Here is a 20,318-nt window from a genome sequence, read left to right as displayed (position 1 = left end):
AATTTGGGGTGATCTCTGTGCCTCCTGGATCTGGATATCTATTTCCTTTCCCGGATTAGGGAAGTTTGCAGCTATTATTTCTTCAAATAAATTTTCTGGCCCCACCTCTCTATTCTTCTGAGATCCCTACAATCCAGATATTATTATGCTTGATGGAGTCACTGAGTTCCCTAAGTCCATTCTCAGCTTGCACAGTTCTTTCTTCTGCTTTACTCAGCTTGGTTACTTTCCATTACTCTGTCTTCTGGGTCATTAATTCATCCCTACGCTTCCTCTAGCCTGCTATTTTTTCCACCAAGTGTATTTGAAATTTCATATGTTGTGTTCTTGATCTCTGATTGGTTCTTTTTAATCTCTTGTGTTAAGGGTTTCAGTGATGTCCTCCACTGTTAAGTCCAGTTGGTATCTTCATGATCATTATTTTAAATTCTCTTTCAGGCATGTGTAACTGGGTCTGGAGCCTGCTGAGGATTCTCCCTCTTCCTCTGCTCGCGCTCTAAAAAAATAAAATTCCAGACTTCAAGTTCTCCTGGTTTTATGAGCTCTCACTTTCAAAGGCAAATGTTGAACGTTAGTTTTTTTTTTGCCTTTCTTTGTGCCGCTGGCTCCCTCCCTAATGCCATTGGCTCCCAGACCACATCTTTTCCCTTCTTACCTACTTTGATGTGGTCTCTTCCCTGTCTTTAGTTGTGAGTTTGTTCTGGAAGTGTTTCGGTTTTCTGGGTTATTTTCACGGATGTGTTATCTAGTTGTATCTGTGTGACTAGGAGAGCTGCTGTCTTCTCAAGCCTCCTCCAAGGTGTTACATGTCTTTATTAGATTTCTCATGGACATAACATTTTTTGGAACTGTTCTAAGGAGAACTTCTTTTTTTTTTTTTTTAAAGATTTTATTTATTTGAGAAAGAGTGAGGGGGGGAGAGGCAGAGGGAAGAGGCAGACTCCCCAACAGGGAGCAGGGAGCCCAACGTGGGACTCGATTCCAGGATCAAAGGCAGGCGCTTAACCAACTGAGCCACCCAAGCACCCTGAGAACATTTTTTTAAAGATTTTATTCATTTATTTATGGGAGACAGAGAATGAAAGAGCAGGGAGGAGGGTCAGGGAGAGGGATAGGCAGGCTCCGCACCCTGCTCAGCAGGGAGCCTGATGTGGGGCTCGATCCCAGGACCCCAGGATCTCAACCTGAGCTGAAGGCAGACACTTAACCGACGAACCACTCAGGCGCCCCTTAGGGAGAATATTTTTGAAAATTTATTATTTGTTCCTAGTAATAAAATATATGCATATATAATATAGTTTGTGTATGTACATGTATATGTGTATGTATTATTCATATTAACCTTATAAGCACCAGTTCTGCCAAACCAGTTAATTCTAGAAACGTTTAAACCAGTTAATTCTAGAAACATTTATATGAAAGGTATTTTGGATTTTCTGCTCACATAATCATGTTTTCTCAGAGTAATAATGTTTTTAATTGCAATATAGTTGACATACAATGTTACATTATTTTGAGGTTTATAACAGAGTCCTTTGACAAGTCCATATGTTATGCTATGCTCACAAGTGTAGCTACCATCTGTCACCGTGATACAGTCCCGTTATAATATGATTGACCATGTTCCCTGTGCTGCACTTTTATCTTTGTGACTTATTCCATAAGTGAAAGCTTGTATTTCCTACTCCTCTTATCCCATTTTGTCCATTACCCCACACACCTCCCCTTTGGCAACCACCAGTTCTCTGTATTTATGGGTCTGTTTCTGTTTTCTATTAGTTGGTTTGTTTTTATATTTAGATTCCATGTGTAAGTGAAATCATAAGGTATTTTTCTTCCTCTGTCTTATGTCACTTAGCATAATACTGTGTAGGCCCATTCATGTTGTTGCTTATGGAAAGATACCATTCTTTTTTGTGGCTGAATAATATTTTATTATGTATGCGTGTATATGTGTATATAATTAATTTTTTGAGGAACCTCCATACTGCTTTCCACAGTGGCTGCACCAGTTTATGTTCTCCCCATGCGTGAGGTTTCATTTTTTCCACACCCTACCAACACTTAATTGATCTTTTTTTTTTAATTTAAGATTTTATTTGAGAGAGAGAGAGAGTGCAAGCAGGGGGGAAAGGGAGAAGCAGGCTCCCCACTAAGCAGGGAACCTGTCATGGGGCTCAATCCCAGGACCCTAATCATGAACTGAGCCAAAGGCAGATGCCTAACTGACTGAGCCACCCAGGCACCCCTTAATTGATCTCTTTGATTCTTGTCATTCTGACAAGTATAAGGTGATAACTCATTGTGGTTTTGATTTGCATTTCCCTGATGATTATTAGTGATGTTGAGTGTCTTTTCATGTGTCTGTTGGCCATCTGCCTGTCTTCTTTGGAAAAATGTCTGTTTGGACCCTCTGCCCACTTTTAATCAGATTATTTTGTGTAAATTACATATTTTGGATATTAACCCTTTGTCAGGTATGTCATTTGCAAATTTCTTCTTCCATTCAGTAGGTTGCCTTTTAGTTTTGTTGATTGTCCTTCACTGTGTAAAAGCTTCTTATTTCGGTGTAATCAGAATAGGTTATTTTTTCTTTTTTTTTTCTTTTTTTTTTTTTTTGCCTGAGGAAACATATCTAGAAAAATGTTGTGGGATGATGTTCAAGAGATTACTGCCTATGTTTTTTTGGGGAGTTTTATGGCTTTAGATCTCACATTTAGATCTTAAATCCATTTTGAATTTATTTTTGTGTATGGTGAGAGAAAGTGGCCCAGTGTCATTCTTCTGCATGTAGCTGTCCAGTTGTCAAAACACCATTTATTGAAGAGACTTGTTTTTTCCTCATATGTCCTTGCTGGTTTTGTTGTGGACTATTTGACCATATATATATTCAGGGTTCAATTCTGGATTCTCTGTTCTCTTCCATTGATCTGTGTGTCTGTTTTTGTGCCAGTACTATATTGTTTTTTTTTTTTTTTAAAGATTTTATTTATTTATTTGACAGAGATAGAGACAACCAGCGAGAGAGGGAACACAAGCAGGGGGAGTGGGAGAGGAAGAAGCAGGCTCATAGCAGAGGAGCCTGACGTGGGGCTTGAACCCATAACGCGGGATCACGCCCTGAGCCGAAGGCAGACGCTTAACCGCTGTGCCACCCAGGCGCCCCAGTACTATATTGTTTTGATTACTAGAGCTCTGTAATATAACTTGAAGTCTGGAATTGTGATGCCTCCAGCTTTCCTTTTCTTATTTTTATGGCTATTTGGGGTCTTCTGTGGTTCCATACAAATCTTAGAATTATTTGTTCTAGGTCTGTGAAAAATGCTGTTGGTATTTGGATAGGGATTGCACTAGATCTGTAGATTGCTTATGGCCATTTCAGTGGTATTAATTCATTCTTCCAGTCCATGAAAATGGAATCTTTTTTGTGTCCTCTTCAGTTTCTTTCATCAGTGTTTCATAGTTTTCAGAGTACAGGTCTTTCACCTCCTTGGTTAAGTTTATTCCTAGGTATTTATTACTTCTGCTGCAATTATAAATGGAATTTAAAAAAAATTTTTCTGCTACTTTATTAAGTAATACTGGTATTAATGTTTCATTTTTAGTGTTAGCGACTTTTATTTAGTTTCTTTTATACTGTCTAGGACCTTCTGATCAATTCGAATTAAAGGTGTTCTTGTTTTATTCCTAGTCTTAAAAGGAGAAGTTTTAACATTAAACCGTTAGTATAGTGTTTGCTATAAAACTTACATAGGTATATTTGATTAGAGTGGAGCCATACATTCTTTATTTCCAAATTTGTTTTTAAGTTGTATCCCTTGCTTTTGGTAAGGCTTAGTATTATAGCTTGTTGTTTGATAATTTGCTTAGGATTTTTATTCTTATCTGATATTTAAGCCATTAATTATGAGAATAAAACTATAAAGTAAGCATATATTGAAATGGCTTGGAATATCGTGGAGAAAAAAATGATAACTTACTATATCTTAGATTGCGGTACTTACAGTAAGTTTAATTCAGTAAATTGTTGATATTGTAATCTATAAGATGTTTCCTTAGATGGATATTGAAATGACTAGAAATCACAGGTAATTTGGTATTTTTTAGAAGGAAGGATGGGATTTTGTATTAAAAACTAAGATGTATTATAAAGCTAATTTACTGCTATGTTATTTGTGGTGCTGTCATACAAAGAGGTATAGAGTATCATGTAGTAAGGTGCTATTACCTGGATAGGTAGGTAGTAGTCCCTTTTCAGCAAGGAGGTAACACTCTTTAGATTGATTTTATGTATGTTTCAAAAATGTATACAGGTTACTTACTTGATATGTATGTAATCGTGTTTTTTAGTTTATCCTTTTAAAAATATGTAAAATGTATGTAGTTTAAAAACCAACAAAATATTAAATGTTCTTGTTTGTAGTTACAGTGACTTGTATTTCACGTAATATTATACATTAATGTCATATTTATGTTTCTTTATAGATTAGAATATGGCTACATATCCCTGCTGTCATGCAGCACATTATCCCTTTTAGGACCTATGTTATTAGGTAAGTTTATAAAATCTTTTCCCCTTGATTAACAATGTAATACATTTAAATAGTTTATAACATAGTGTAGAATTATGTTGTTGGAAAGTCTCTTGTACTCATATCCTCTAGAGAAAATTTTAATAGACAGTTTGGTGTATAATATTTTTTATGCTCATGCAGGTTCATATTTAATGTTTATTTTTAAGCAATTTGTGGTGGGCCTTTTTTCCTTTTTTAAAGATTTTATTTATTTATTTATTTATTTATTTATTTTTTAAGATTTTATTTATTTATTCGACAGAGACAGAGGTAGCCAGTGAGAGAGGGAACACAGGCAGGGGGAGTGGGAGAGGAAGAAGCAGGCTCATAGCAGAGGAGCCTGATGTGGGGCTCGATCCCATAACGCCGGGATCACGCCCAAGGCAGACGCTTAACCGCTGTGCCACCCAGGTGCCCCTATTTGTTTATTTTTAAAAAGATTTTATTTATTTGACAGAGAGAGAGAGAAAGGGAACACAAGCGGGGGAGTGGCAGAGGAAGAAGCAGGCTTCCTGCTGAGCAGGGAGCCTGATGTGGCGCTCTATCCCAGGAGAGCTCGATCCCAGGATCCTGGCATCATGACCTGAGCCGAAGGCAGTTGCTTAATGACTGAGGCACCCCGATTTTTTTATTTTTAAGTAATACCTACACCCAGCAATGGGCTCAAACTTACCCCTTCCTAGATCAAGAGTTGCATGCTCCACCAACTGAGCCAGCCAGATTCTCCAAGACCTTTTTTTTTTTTTCCCTCTTTTTCATGAATTTTTAAAGAGTTAACAGTGGTTACGTGGTGTTCTGTATGCAGTCAACAAAGGTATACTATATACTATGTTCTAGGCATTGGGGATATAACAGAGAAGAAAGGATTTCTCTTTTTGTGCAGTCTCTGTATCAAATAAGTAGATTATACAGTTTATCAGAAAGTCATGAATATTACAGAGAAAAGTTGCAGCAAAGGTGAATTGACAATTTTAGAGGTAGGTCACAGTTTTAAATACGGGGTTATAAAAGGCCTAATTGAGAAGGAGGAGGTGATATTGGAGTTTAAGTCTCAGTTTAAGAAGGAAACCTAAGAGTATGGAGAAAGAATTGTATTGATTAGAGTTGGAGTATGAACTGTTGAGTTCTAAGTTTGTACTTTTTGGTAATTTTTATGAGTTCTTTATACTTTTTCTCATTCATTTGCAAAGATTTGTGTGCCTGTTTTCCCATTATATTTGAGTTTTTGGAGAAGGTATCATGAAAAGAATCAGTGATGAATCCTATGCAAGTAAGTAATGTGATAGACAGGAGAATATGAGATCTTTCTGAGAGGTGGCATCTGAAGATCATGAATCAGCTAATCAGATGATAGTTGGAAGAACATATTCTAGGTAGAAGGAACATAGGATGTAAGCTGTGATGTTGTAAAGAATATGACATTAAAGAAAGTAGAAGCAGACTGTTGTGGAATATAATATGTAAGGGGGACTAATTATGAAACGAGGTTGGATAAACAAGGGCAGGTTATTCAGGACCCTAAAGCCAGTATAAAGAGTTTGGATTTAATTTTAGCAAAGGGAATCTATTGAATGGTTTTCACTGGTGAGTCATGATGATTTTTAGATCACTTTGGCTTTTAAATGGATCATAAATTGTAGGATTGTTGGAGTAGAAGCTGGGAGACAACTGAGAGGTTAGTGTAGTAGTCCTGGAAAGGAATGATGGTATGATGGTTACTGGTACAAGGATTGTTTATGGTGATTTCGAAAATTGAATTGATATAAGTGAAAATAAAACGAACAAGACTGGTGATTCTGAGTTTTAAAGGGGTAAGCATCACTTAAGTCCCCCACCTCAGTTTCCCTTTTGTGTTGTAGCATTAACTGAGATGTGAAAGACTGGGAGAAGCTTCCAGACTTAATTTTGAGATGCCTGTGGGACATTTAAGTGGCACTGGTGAATTGGGAATATAAGATATAATTAAGAGCAGTATCATTAATTGAGTTATCAGCATAAGGACAGCAATTATTAAACACCTCATGGATGTGAATGAGAGGTTATCTGGGGAGAGAATCTAGAAAGTGAATATGAGTCTGTTGAGGATAGAAGCCTTTGTATCAGTTTGCTTTTGCTGTGTAAGAAAACAACCGCTAAATCTTAGTGACTTAAAATTTATAGCCATTTATTTTTTCTCAGAGTTCTTGGTCTGACTAGTTCCTTTGTTCTGTGCTGACTTGGCTGGAACTGCATGCTCTAAGGATAACACCTTACTCCTATATCCTCTGGTTTACAGGCTGATTGTTACTGGAAGCGGAGGCGAGTTCCTATTCATCTTGCAGTTGGCTAGATGTTAGTTGAGGCATCAGCCGTGTCTCCTTTATCCAGCAGCCTAACCTGGGTTCCTTTCCTTGGTGATGGAGGAGTTCCCTTCAAGAAAGGGCAAGCTAAAAGGCTTTTTAAGCTGTTTATGTCACATCTTTTATTGTTCCATTGGTCAAAGCAACTTTCATGGCAAAGCTCAGATTCAAGGGAATAGAGAAATAGATGACACTTCTTGATGGGAAGAGTGGCAAAGTTGTATTGCAGAGACCTCTGTGTAAAGTGATAGTAGTAGTTTGGGGCCATTTTCCAATCCATTACAAACCTCAAGGATTACTAATGTTGAAAGGTTGGATAGAGGAGGAAGAACTAACCAAATAGAATAGGCAGGACCTGAGAAAAGCCAGTGGTTTGCGATGTCTGGAAGCCAAATAAGACTAATTTTTAAGATATGCACATTTTAAAGAGTTTTGGCTGTGTGGGAAGTAGCTGTACTGTTACATATGAAAGTAGCAGGAGCTGTATTCATGACAGGTATGAGAATAAAAAGCTTCACCGAAGGTGCAGAATCCAATGTTAAATGACTTGGCTCTTGGTAGTTTCTGATTCAGGTTGGACTCAGCAAAGGGCACAGTATGTCAGGTCACAATCTTTGAAGCATCACTAGAAATAATTTAAATTGTGAATTTCAATCCTAGGATGTCAGATTCTACTTTACTAAACATTTTGGAGGTGTGGAGCAAACAAATGTTATTGAATTATTGAAGGATCTTTAGGAATATTTTGCAAGTTTTTATGTTTTATTTCTGAATCGTTTAAGGTATTTATGCAAGCTCTCTGATCAGGAGTTAAGACAGAGTGCGGCTCGAAACATGGCTGACTTAATGTGGAGTACAGTGAAAGAACCATTGGATACAACATTATGCTTTGATAAAGAAAGCCTAGATCTTGCATTTAAGTACTTCATGTCACCGACTTTGACTATGAGGTTGGCTGGACTAAGTCAGATAACGGTAAGCTATATTTATTTGAGTCATTTTTTATTTGCCTTCTACACTGTCATCATCATCCTCATCATACCTGGAACACTTATGTGAGGCATTGTGGTAAGTATTTTACATGTGTTACTTTGTATGGTCCTGATAAATAATTTCAGTATTTTCCTTATTTATTTATTTTAAATATTTTTAAAAATTCATTTATTTTGAGAGAGATAGAAAGAGCATGAATCGGGGAAGGGGCAGAGGGGGAAGCAGGTTCCCCATTGAGCAGGGACCCTGATGCGGAGCTTGATCCCAGGACCCTGGGATCATGACCTGAGCCTAAGGCAGACGTGCTTAACCAACTGAGCCACCCAGAAGCCCTGCAAATAATGTTTTAAATAGAAATATATATTACTGTCTTGGGGATGAGATGGGGAGGAAGACATGGTATCCATGAGTCTGTATTCTTGCATAGTAGCAATTTGCTAGAGCCAAGTAGTTAGCTGAATCCTTTAGAATGGATATGCTTTTTCTAGTATACCAAGGTCTTCTGGAACTTTACTCCTTTGTAGTTCTTGCCTGTTTTTGTAGTGTGTTTTATTCTTGAAGTAACTGGATTTTACCCAGGTATTGGACTTTGTAAATATTGAAAATACTTGACATTTTTCTAAAGTACATCTTAAATGAATTTATTGAGGAAGTCTTTCCTTAAATTTTATGTCTGTAGTGAGTACCACTTGCTTGCATTAGATTTTTTTATTTTCCCCTTATTTAGCTTTGTTTTCTTGTTTTTTTCATCATGTACTTAGTAGAATAAAGCATGAGTATTACTGGTAGGATGAAATTATTTATTTTAACATGATAAAGGAAATAACCAGACTAATTGGTAAGTGTGTGTGTGAATCTCATTGTCTGTCTTATGTTTTATAATTTTCATCTGGTTATTGATTTTATATATATCAAACCATGTTTCTTGACAGTTGGTAACATACCAGAAAAAATTTGTTAAAAAAAAACAACCTTTAATTTCTTTTCTCTAATTATAGAATCAACTTCACACCTTCAATGATGTATGCAATAATGAATCCTTGGTATCAGACACAGAAACGTAAGTAAGAACATTAATTTATACATAAGTATCTCATTTTATTGTGCAACTGCTTATATGGTAAATAATAATTGTGACTATTAGGTTTGAAGTGTTTGCTAGGCCTTCTTTGCCTTGTGGCTTCATTTGTATAGTTTTGAATAAGCTTTCAGAACAGTGTGTTGAAACATTTGTTTTTTAAAAGGTATACCAACACATAGTATTAGTGTCACAAAATGCAGAAGGGTACTATTCATATGGGAAAATATAGTAGTAAAGAATATGGTATTGATAGTTTTCAGAAAGCACACTTGATGCCGATAATGTGAAGACCTCATTCAGCACGTTTTATGGGGGAAAAACCAAGTTAATGATGTTCATATTTAGAAAGAAGTAGTTATTATAGCTTAGGGCTTTTCAGTATTTATTTATTCCAGTATTCCATTTAGGTGTTTGTCCAGTATAGAAATCCATTTTTAAATCTCATTTGGTTAGTAATATCTTTTACTTGGACAGAGTTGTATAGTTTCAAGGTGTTAGAAAATTCATAATTATATGAATGAGTCATATTTTTGCTTTATTCTAATTTTGTGCATTGATTTTAGTTCTGCCCTATGGAGTTAATCTCAGTTGAACCCACTCTTCATGAATTTGAAAGCCAAAGATGGTGTCTCTACTCTTTTTCGTCTCGAGGCTAACGAGTTCTTATTCTTCCAAAATATGTTAGGGTGTTTAGATGTATTACCAGACCATTCTTTCATCTCTGCCAATGTTCTTTGTTGATGATCCTCTTAAAATATGTTGCCTGGAATTGGTCATAGCTTTATAAATTCTGGGTCATACTAGGAGTGCTATTTCCCACTGTACTATATTACATAGACTATATCCAGTGTGTAAAACTACAGCTCTGGATTTCCCTTTTAATCCTTTAGTGCTGCCTCCTCCCTAAGACTGCCTAAGAGAATGTTAAATTTGACAGTGCAGTAATCACCCCCCACCTCTGCCCCCCCCCCAAAATCCCAGAATATCAGTACAGTAACTTCACATGTCCAGGCTAGCTAGGTCTTTATTTTGCTGAAACAGTGCATAGAAAGTAAGAAGGAATTCCACTAAAAAAAAAAAAAAGAAAAAAGGTATAGGCTGCCTGGGCGGCTCAGTCAGTTAAACGTCTGCCTTCTGCTCAGGTCATGATCCTCAGGGTCCTGGGATCAGGTCCTGCATCAGGCTCCCTGCTCAGCGGGGAATCTGCTTCTCCATCTGCCCCCCCCCCAACGTGCTCTCGCTCGCTCTCTTTCTCTCTCAAAAATAAATAAAATCTTTAAAAAGAGTATAAGGAGAAATCTTTAAAACATAAAGTATATGTATTCTAAAGACATGATAAAGAAAAGAGGGAGGAGAGTCAAAATTTTGAGGAATAGTGGGTAGAGGTAGTTCAAATTGAGAAGAGAAGAGTTCTTACAATGTGAGAATATTGGAACAAATGGAAAAAATGTGATAAATATTGTTGCAGCCTATGAATTGTATCTCCTTTTTAGCAATTTTATTAAGGTATAGTACTGTACCTATCATAAAATTCATCTGTTTTTATAGTGAATTTTAGGAAATTGACAGGGTTATGTGAAAATCATCACAAACCAGTTTTAGAACGTTGCCATCACTCCAGAAAGATCCCCTTTGTCAATTTGTAGTCAGTTCCTACTCTTAGTCCCACTAATATACTTTGTTTCTATAGATTTACCCATTTCGGACATTTCATATGGATGGAATTATGAGAGTCATCTTTTTCATTTAGTTTCTTTCAGTTATTCTTTCATGATACTATTTTTTTGAGGCTTATTTATGTTGTGGGGTGAAATAGTTCTTCATTCCTTCTTATTGCAGAATAGTATGACATTATGTAGATACAACATTCTGTTTTTCCATTTACCAGTTGTTGGCTATTTTGATTATTTCCACTCTTTGGTTGGTATGAAGAATGCTCCTTTATTTTATTATTTTAAGGATTTATTTAGTTCAGAGAGAGCTTGTGCCCGCATATGAGCGGGGGGAGGGAGGAGAGGGAGAGCAGAGGGAGAGCTAGAGAGTCTCGGGCAGACTCGTCACTGAGCATAGAGCCTGAGGTGAGGCTCGATCTTTTGACCCTGAGATCATGACCTGAGCTGAAATCAAGAGTTGAACACTCAACTGATGAGGCCCCGGGCGTCCCTGTATAATGGTACTTTAAATATTTGTGTACCTTTTCATGGAAATACGTTTCATTTCTCTTGGTAAATAGGAGTATAATTGCTGGTTTGTATGCTCATTTTATGTCTCACTTGTTAAAAATCATCAAAATGTGTCCAAAATAGCTGCATTATTTTACATTCCTACTAGTAATGTATTGAGGGATCCAGTTTCTTCCCTTTCTCAGCAAGACTTGTTATTATCTGTGTTTTTGATTATAGCTATGCTAGTGGGTATAAAATACTATTTCATTATGGCTTTAATTTGTGTTTCCCTAATTAATGATGTTGAGCATCTTTTTATATGGTTACATGCCATTCAATTTTGTGTTTTGCTTTTGTTGACTTGTTTATGCATTTTTTGGCCCAGTTTTTAATTAAATTGTCTTTTTTATGTACTAGCATAAGATCTGTACTACAGAATGCTCATGGGTGCTTAAGAAGACTATTTCGCTTTTCTCCCATCTTTCTGTGCTGCCGTAATGATGCACATGAATGTTCTGGCAGTTGCTCTTAGGAATATTAACAATGCCAAAAAGAGAGGCAGGTTCTAATTAGGCCATGCTCCAAAGTCATCTTCTAGTTTCCAACTGTGATGATGAAGCGTGTTTACATTGGTAAATTTGAAATCATTGATAAGCACAGAGCTGGGAAAGTTGTTTTGAACCTCACAAGCAGGTTAAACAAGTGTAGAGTGATCAGCTCCAGATTTGATATACAAGTCAGAGATCTAGAAAAATGGCAGAATAACCTGCTCCTGTCCCACCAATTTGGTTTCATTGTACTGACAACCTCAGCTGGCATCGTGGACCATGTAAAAGCAAGATGAAAACACCCAGGAGGGAAAACACTGGCGTTCTTTTTCTAGGGATGTAATACATATGTGCAAATAAGATGCCTCAGTGGACTCTTGTGCTTAAAAAAAAAAAAAAACCAGCTGTTTAATTTTTTTTTTTTTTTTTTGCTATTGTACGGAGTGTTGTATATAGATGTCTGTTAGGTCTAATGAGTTTGTCGTATTGTTTGTCTTCTATATTTTTGATTTTCTGCCTAGTTCTGTTGAGAGTGGGTTATTGAAGTCTCCAATTCCATTTAATCCTCATTTGGTGGATTCTGTATCTGTGAATTTGCCTGTTTGCTGCAATTTATTTCTCACCCCCAAATCAATACTTGTACTGCTTTGTGTACATGCACAGAACAGTAAAAAATTGGAGTCTCTCAACATACACATTCCCAGTTGAAGTCAACCAAGGTTATGCTCTGCCTTCTTGTCTTAGTGCTGTGCAGAGGTGGCCAGAGGATGGAAATAGTAGCAGTCAGTGAATTGTAGTGCAAGAAGCTCCAGTTCTGAGGCCATCTGAGTAGAAAGTGAATCCCAACTCTAGGTTAGTGGGACAGCCTCAGGCATGTTACCGAAACACTTCTGAACCTTATTTTGTAAGAGAAAAAGGAAGATAAGTTGTTTATAGGACTTAAGATGAAAGTGTTTAGTACTAGCTAATTTGGTGCAGCAACTTTATAGAACTGTCATGAGCAACACAATTGACCATATTGTCTTTATTTCACTTCAGTTGTGTGTATTTATGTGTGTATGTGTGTGTGTATATAATGGGATACTGTTCAACCATAAAGAAAGAATGAAATCTTGCATTCATGACAACATGGATGGACCTTGAGTACATGACAGTAAGTGAGATAAGTCACACAGAGAAAGACAGATACTGTAGGAACTCATATGCGGGCTTGAAAAACAATAAATCCAAGCTTGTAGTGATTGTTACTACAAGCGGGGGTGGGGAGGGAGTGAAATGGGTAAAAGGGCTCAAAAGGTATAAACTTCCAGTTAAAAAATAAGTTGGGGTTGTAATGTATAGCATGTCAACTATAGTTAGTAATACTGGACTGCGTATTTGGGAGTTGCTAAGAGATTAGATCTTAAAGGTTCTTATCACAAGGAAAAAATTTTTTTGTAACTGCATGGTAATGGATGTTAACTAGAGTTAGTGTGGTGATCGTTTCATAATATATATGGATATTGATCATTGTTGTACACTTGAAACTAATAAGATGTTGTATGTCGTGGTCTCTGATTGCATTTTTACAGAAGGGGAAAACCTCCCTTGCCTTACCCTTACTGAAATGGGAGCTTCAAGATAAATTTTAGTTCTGTGAAATGCATGTCTTTAAATAAATTTTGCATATGGGTTGTAGACCAAATTGTGTACGTAGCTCGTGTAAGATTTGCATTTAATCAAACTTGAAGTCTTCCAGTCAAAGGCAGATGTCAAGTCACATTCTTGTACTGAGTCATGCTTCTAAAGAGAACCCGTGCAGTTGATGCTAATGATATGTTCTTTTTACCCGTTAAAGCAGCAGGTGAGAATAATTTGAAAAAGGGTTCAAGGGTTCAGTATTAGCTAATTTAGTGCAGTGGCTCTATGTAGTATAACTGCCACAGAGAGTAGCAAGAATTGGCTGTATTGTCTTTTTCTCCCTTCAGTTCTTTTGCTTTTTGTTTCATGTATTTTGGGACTTTTTTTTAAGATCCATATATGTTTATAGTTGTTATGTTCTATGATAATTTCATCCTTTTATCAGTATAATATGTCCCATTTTGTCTCTTGGAAACATTTTTTGGCTTAAAGTTTTTTTTGTGTGATGTTAGTATAGCCACTGCAACTTTATTGTTTTCATGGTATATCTTTCCATTCTTATTTTTCCCCCCATTCTCTTACTTTCAGCCTGTTTGTGTTTTTGGACCTAAAGCTTGTCATTAATTAATTAATTAATTAATTAATTAATTTTTAAGTCTGTCTTTTGGAGGCAGCATATAGTTGGATTTAAAAACCAAAAAAACCCCCCAAATCCTGTAATTTCTGCCTTTTTTTTTTTAAGTAGGCTGCATGCCCAGTGTGGGGCTTGAGCTCAGAACCCTGAGATCAAGAGTTGTGTGCTCTACTGTCTGAACCAGCCAGGCGCCCTCATCTCTGCCTTTTGATTGGTGTATTTAATCCATATACTCTTAATGTCATTCTGTATTTGGGTTTACGTCTGCTATTTTGCTATTGGTTTTCTATATGCTGCCTTTTTGTTTTTCTGTTTCTCCTTTACTGCTGTTATCCTAGTATACCATTTTAATTCCATTGATTTTTTTTTAATACTTGAGAAATTATTTTCTTAGTGACTACATTGTAGGTTATAGAATGCGTCTTAGTTGCTTAGTCTTTACTTCAAATTAATAATAATGGAATTTTAGTAAAATATGGAAATATTGTTCTAGTATAGCTCTGTTCCATTGTTTCTGACAAGAAGTCAGCTGTTAAACTTACTGTGGTTCCCTTGTACACACATTTCATTTTCTTTTTCTGATTTTAAGATTTTGCTCTTCATCTTTGGCTTTTAACAGTTTAATGATGAGTCTAGCTGTGTATCTCCTTGTGTATATCTATCTTAGTTTGAATTTGTTGTGATTTCTGGATGTGTAGATGAACTTTTTTTTTCTTATCAAAGTGGAACATTTTGGCCATAATTTGTGTAGGGTGTTTTTTGTTTTGTTTTTGTTTTTTTTGCTCTGCCCACTCCTTCTGGGATTCCACTTAGATGTATGTTTCCAGAGCCCTGAATAGTCGTGATTGATAATGTTGTTCAGTTTTATACTTGGCTAAGTTATAGTTACAGTTCTGAATTACTAGAAAAGTCTGTGGGTCTCCTTATAATACCTTGAAGGTACTGAAAGAATGAGGTTTATTTTTTATAATTAGTTGTTGAATTTTCTTTCTGTATGTTATGTAGGTCGGATAATTGACTCATGGATAATAGCTTTTGTAGGGCTATCCAGGAATAAGTAAAATGTATCAGTAGTTTTATTTTTTTAGGATTTTATTTATTTTAGAGATAGGTTAAGCAAGCAAGGGGAGGAGCAGAGGGAGAGGGACAAGCAGACTCTGTGTTGAGCACAGAGCCTGACACAGGGCTTGATCCCATGACTCTGAGATCATGACCTGAGCCAAAATCAAGAGTCGGATGCTTAACTGTCTGAGCCACGCAGGTGCCCCATTTTTTCAAAAGATTTTATTTATTTATTTTAGAGATAACGTGCATGTGGGGGGACATCAGTAGTTTTAATCTGTTACCTTTTGAGGCCCATATATCTAATTCATAGCTTTTTTTTTTTCTGCTTTAGACTTTTAAATGGCTTTTTAAAAAAAGATTTTATTTATTTGTCAGAAAGAGAGAGAGGGAGAGCGAGCACACAAGCAGGGGGAGCAGCAGGCAGAGGGAGAAGCAGGCTACCCACTGAGCAAGGAGCCCGATGCGGGACTTGGTCACAGGACTCTGGGATCATGACTTGAGCCAAAGGCAGACGCTTAACCAGCTGAGTCACCCAGGTGTCCCTTAAATGCCTTTTAAAATTCTTATATGTATAAACAACATAAATTATTTCATCTTTTCAGTTTTTCTATGTGTAATTCATGTAGATGGGAAGATAGAGCTCTCATGGCAAGTCCTATTTTGAAACCTATTTTCTTCCACTCAGAATATACCTATCACTACTTTTTTCATTAAATAGCCATTTAAAAATGTTTTTAAGGAAATAGGCGATCTTGGGGCACCTGGGTGGCTCAGTCGTTAAGTGTCTGTTTTTGGCTCAGGGTGTGATCCCAGGGTCCTGGGATCGAACCCTGCATCAGGCTCCTCCGCTGGGAGCCTGCTTCTTCCTCTCCCACTCCCCTGCTTGTGTTCCCTCTCTTGCTGACTCTCTCTCTCTCTGTCAAATAAATAAATAAAATCTTAAAAAAAAAAAAGGCAATCTGAAGAAGCCTGTATCAAAGAAATTGAATCAAGAGTTACTGACTTTGCTGGGGCACCTGGGTGACTCAGTTGGCTGAGTGTCCGACTCTTGATTTTGACTCAGGGCATGATCTCATGGTTGTGAGATCAAGCCCTGTATTGGACTCCACACCTGCTTAAGATTCTCTCTCTCCTGCCTCCCCCCGCCCCAAATTACTGCCTTTGTAAAACAGAAAGCATGAGGTCAATAGGTGTTCACTGGTGAATTCTACCTAATATTTAAAAAGAAATTTAAGGAAGAAGTTACCCTAATACCAAAACCAGACAAAGACACATAAGAAAACTATAGACCAGGATGTCTCATGAACATAGATGCAAAAATCTTTATAAAATATAAGCAAATGAAATCCAGCAATGTATAAAAAGAACTATATGCTGCAAGCAAGTGAGTTTTATCTCAGGTATACAAGTCTGGTTCAGTTCATGTAATCTATCACATCAACAGGTTAAGGAAGAAAAATCACATGATCATATGAATAGATAAAGAAGAAAGCATTTGACAAACTCAAATGCTTAAGATAAAAACTCTCAGTAAATTAGGAATAGGGGGAACTTCCTCAACTTGATAAAGAACCTACAGGTAACATCATATTAATAGAATCTCAGAGGTTTTCTGATCAGGAACAAGGAAAGTGTGTTACCTCTCATCATGTCTTTCAGCATTGTACTGGAATCCTGCCTAATGCAGTAAGGCAAGGGAAGGAAATAAAAGTTACACCGGTTGGGAAGGAAGAAATTGGTCTTTGATTGGAGATGACATGGTCCTCTATATAGAAAACCTGAAAGAATTGACAGACTCATGGAACCTAGTGAAAAAGGACAGCAAGGTTACACGATACAAAGTTAATGAAAACTCATTTGCTTTTCTATATATCAGCATTGAAATTTGAAATTTATTATTTTAAAAAATATTTGAGAGCATGAGCAGAGAGGGGCAGAGGGACAAGCAGACTCCTCGCTGAGTGGAGAGCCCAAAGTGGGGCTTGATCCCAGGACCCTGAGATCATGACCTGAGCTGAAGTCAGATGCTTAACTGACTGAAATTAAGACATACTATAAAATTGCAGTAATCAAGACAATGTGGAATTGGTGACATAGATCAAAGGAACAGAATAGAGAGCTCAGAAATAGACCATGTAAATATAGTTAGTTAATCCTTACAGAGGAGCAAAGGCAATAACATGAAGCAAAGATTAGTCTTTTCAACAAATGGCATTGAAACAATTGGACAACCACATGCAAAAGAAAGAATCTAGACACAGACCTCTATACACTTCATAAAAATTGAAAATATATCATACACGTAAAATGCAAAACAATAGAACTCCTTGCAGATAGGAGAAAACCTAGATGACCTAATGACCTTTTAGATACAACACCGTTATCCATGAAAGAAAGAATTGATAAGCTGGAGTTCATTAAAATCAGAAACTTGTGCTCTGCGAAAGATAATGTCAAGAGAATGAGATGATAGCCACAGGCAGGGGGAGGGGGAAAGTATTTGTGAAAGACGCGTCTGATGAAGGACTGTTATCCAAAATATACAGAGTCTTGAAATTTAACAGTACGTGAACAATCTGATTAAAAAGTATGCCAAAGATTTTCTCAGCCGTCTTGCCTGTAGAAGATACACAGATGACAAGCGCGTGAGAAGACGCCCTATATCCTCTTTCATCAGGGAAATGCAAATTAAAACATCAGTAAGATTCCACTGCGCATCTATTAGAACAGTCAAAATTCAGAATACTGATAACACTAAATGCTGACAAGGATGTGGAGCAACAAGAACTCTCATCTATTGCTGGTGGGCGTGCATTCCACTTTGGAAGGCATTTTGGCAGTCTCTTAACAAAACTCAGCGTACTCTTACCATAGATCTCGCAGTTGTACTCCGTGATATTTACCCAGAGAAGTTGAAAACTAACATCTACACAAAAACCTGCACACAGATGTTTATATAAAGCAGCTTTATTCATAATTGTTGGAACCTAAAATAAACCAATGGGATATTGCTAAATGAAACAAAATAGAGAAATCTTAGGCTGAGTGAAAGAATCCAGATTAAAAAAATTACGTAGTATATCTTTTTTTTACACATGAAATTGTAGAAAATGAAAACTAATAAAGCAGATCACTGAAGAGTGTGGTCGTGGGGACTGGAAAAGGGATGGATGACGGAGGGGCTTAAGGATACCTTTTGGGTTAATGTGTGTGTTTATTATCTTGATGGTAGTGATGAATTCATAGACGTATACTAAATCTTAATCAAACTCTGTACTTTGAATGTGTTCAGTGTATTATATGTCATGTATATCTCAAAGGTGCAAAAGACAATTAACTGATAAACTCACACTACCTTATTGGTAAAACCAATAAAACAGGTTAACTTCTATGCCAGTGAGTTATTAATTCTAAAAGAGAATTGGTGGCTCTTCTTAAAAAATGAAGGGTAACCTAAAACTGTTGTAGGATGTTTACTTTTTGAAATGAAGAATAAGATGTGGTAAATGTAACTAAGTTGTTCTGCATGATCAATTGATGTGTTTAGGGATCACTTAGTCACCTTAATAACTTTATTAATATCAGACATGGGACTTTCAGTTTGGCATTTAGAGAATTCTTTTTTTTTTTTTTTTTTTTACCCCTTTTGGTAACCTATTTTTCTGATGTTACCTTACTATAGAGGGCATATTGGGAAACCCTCCCTGAATGCTGAAGTGCCTACTATGGAAATTAAAAAGTGGGAAGGCAAAGTCTTAGAGTGAAAAAAAATATGCTGCTTATTGGTACACTTGGTATTTTCACCTGTGTGCTCCATATCTTTCCAGATTTGTCTTTGCTTGTTTATAAATTCAGGCAATATTACCATTTCTTTTAGTTATTCTTTTTTTTTAAAATTAAGATTTATTTATTTAAGAGAGAGTGCATGAGCAGGAGGGGTAGAGGGAGAGAGAATCTCAGGCAGACTCCCATGTGGAGCATGGAGCCCAACCTGCGACTCAGTCCCATGACCCTGAGATCATGACCCAGCCAAAGCCAAGAGTCAGACACTCAACCCACTGCACTACTCAGGCACCCCTCTTTTAATTACTCTTTGTGGTACTCTAACCAGTTAATTGTCTACAATCACTTCTTTGTAATATATTTGTGGTCAAATTTAGGTTTGTGGGGCACCTGGCTGGCTCAGACTGTGGAGCATGTAGCATGTGACTCTTGATCTCAGGGTCATGAGTTTAAGCTCCACATTGGGCATGGAGCCTACTTAATAAATAAATAAACTCACCTTTAAAAAACATTTAGATTTTCAGCTGAATCTGCCTTTTCGCTTGGGAAAAATGATATTAATAATTTTTTAATGTGTTAACTGTTTTTATTGTTTGATTTTAGGTCCATTGCAAAAGAACTTGCAGACTGGCTTATAAGCAACAATGTGGTAGAGCATATATTTGGACCAAATTTACATATTGAGGTTTGTGGAGAATTACTTGACTTCTCTGCTCTATTAAGAGAAGAATACTTCAGAAAATTAGTTATAATAAGTTTTTCTTTTTCAGATTATCAAACAGTGCCAAGTGATTTTGAACTTCTTGGCAGCAGAGGGGAGGTTGAGTACTCAGCATATTGATTGCATTTGGGCTGCAGCACAGGTAATATTAACAGCTTTCATTTATTAAGTGCTTCCTTATTATTTGTTCTAAGTGTTTCATTCCCTTATGAGTAAGTTCTCTTATCCTAAATTTCTGGCTGCAGAAATTGAGATGTAGGGGCGCCTGGGTGACACAGCGGTTAAGCGTCTGCCTTCGGCTCAGGGCGTGGTCCCGGCGTTATGGGATCAAGCCCCACATCAGGCTCCTCTGCTATGAGCCTGCTTCTTCCTCTCCCACTCCCCCTGCTTGTGTTCCCTCTCTCTCTGGCTGTCTGTCTCTGTCGAATAAATAAAAATAAAATCTTTAAAAAAAAAAAAAGAAAAAAAAAAGAAACAGATGTAGAGAAAGTTGGGCATGGAATCTGGAGTCTGGCTTGGGAGTCTATGTCTTACCATATTACGGGTAGAATTGAAGGAAATGAGAGTCAACTGGACATTCTACATGAAACCATCTTGGTTTATTAAGAGACATTTACATATTATTTTTTGTTGATAGAGTAAACCTTTCTATCCTGAATGTTGTATTGGGGATTCTTTTTCCTATTATACTCTTTTCTTTTTTTCTTTAGTTTTTTTGTATCTACATGGTTCAAAATCCAAAAGATAAATATTAAAGTATATGTTAGGTATTTTCCCTCCTCCAGTCCCTGTTTC

At 36.8% G+C, this 20,318-nt stretch overlaps 1 protein-coding gene across 10 annotated transcripts in view; it reads left to right on the top strand.

The window, feature by feature from the left end:
- The window catches only part of USP34 (ubiquitin specific peptidase 34), a 236,367-nt gene that overhangs the window by 64,844 nt on the left and 151,205 nt on the right, over positions 1–20,318 (top strand). For all 10 annotated transcript variants that reach the window (XR_004624915.1, XM_034659188.1, XM_034659190.1 and 7 more), the window contains 5 exons: positions 4,486–4,553; positions 7,696–7,888; positions 8,905–8,966; positions 19,406–19,487; positions 19,573–19,665. Coding sequence is in view for 9 of the 10 variants with exons in the window: in XM_034659188.1 (XP_034515079.1) it covers positions 4,486–4,553; positions 7,696–7,888; positions 8,905–8,966; positions 19,406–19,487; positions 19,573–19,665 (498 nt within the window). In the remaining variant the exon portion in view is untranslated. The remainder of the gene's footprint in view (positions 1–4,485; positions 4,554–7,695; positions 7,889–8,904; positions 8,967–19,405; positions 19,488–19,572; positions 19,666–20,318) is intronic.

The sequence above is a fragment of the Ailuropoda melanoleuca genome, chromosome 4 (genome assembly GCF_002007445.2).
Source record: "Ailuropoda melanoleuca isolate Jingjing chromosome 4, ASM200744v2, whole genome shotgun sequence".
NCBI lineage: Eukaryota > Metazoa > Chordata > Mammalia > Carnivora > Ursidae > Ailuropoda > Ailuropoda melanoleuca.
Note: the sequence above shows the minus strand (reverse complement) of the source record. Positions and strands in the feature narration are given on the sequence as shown.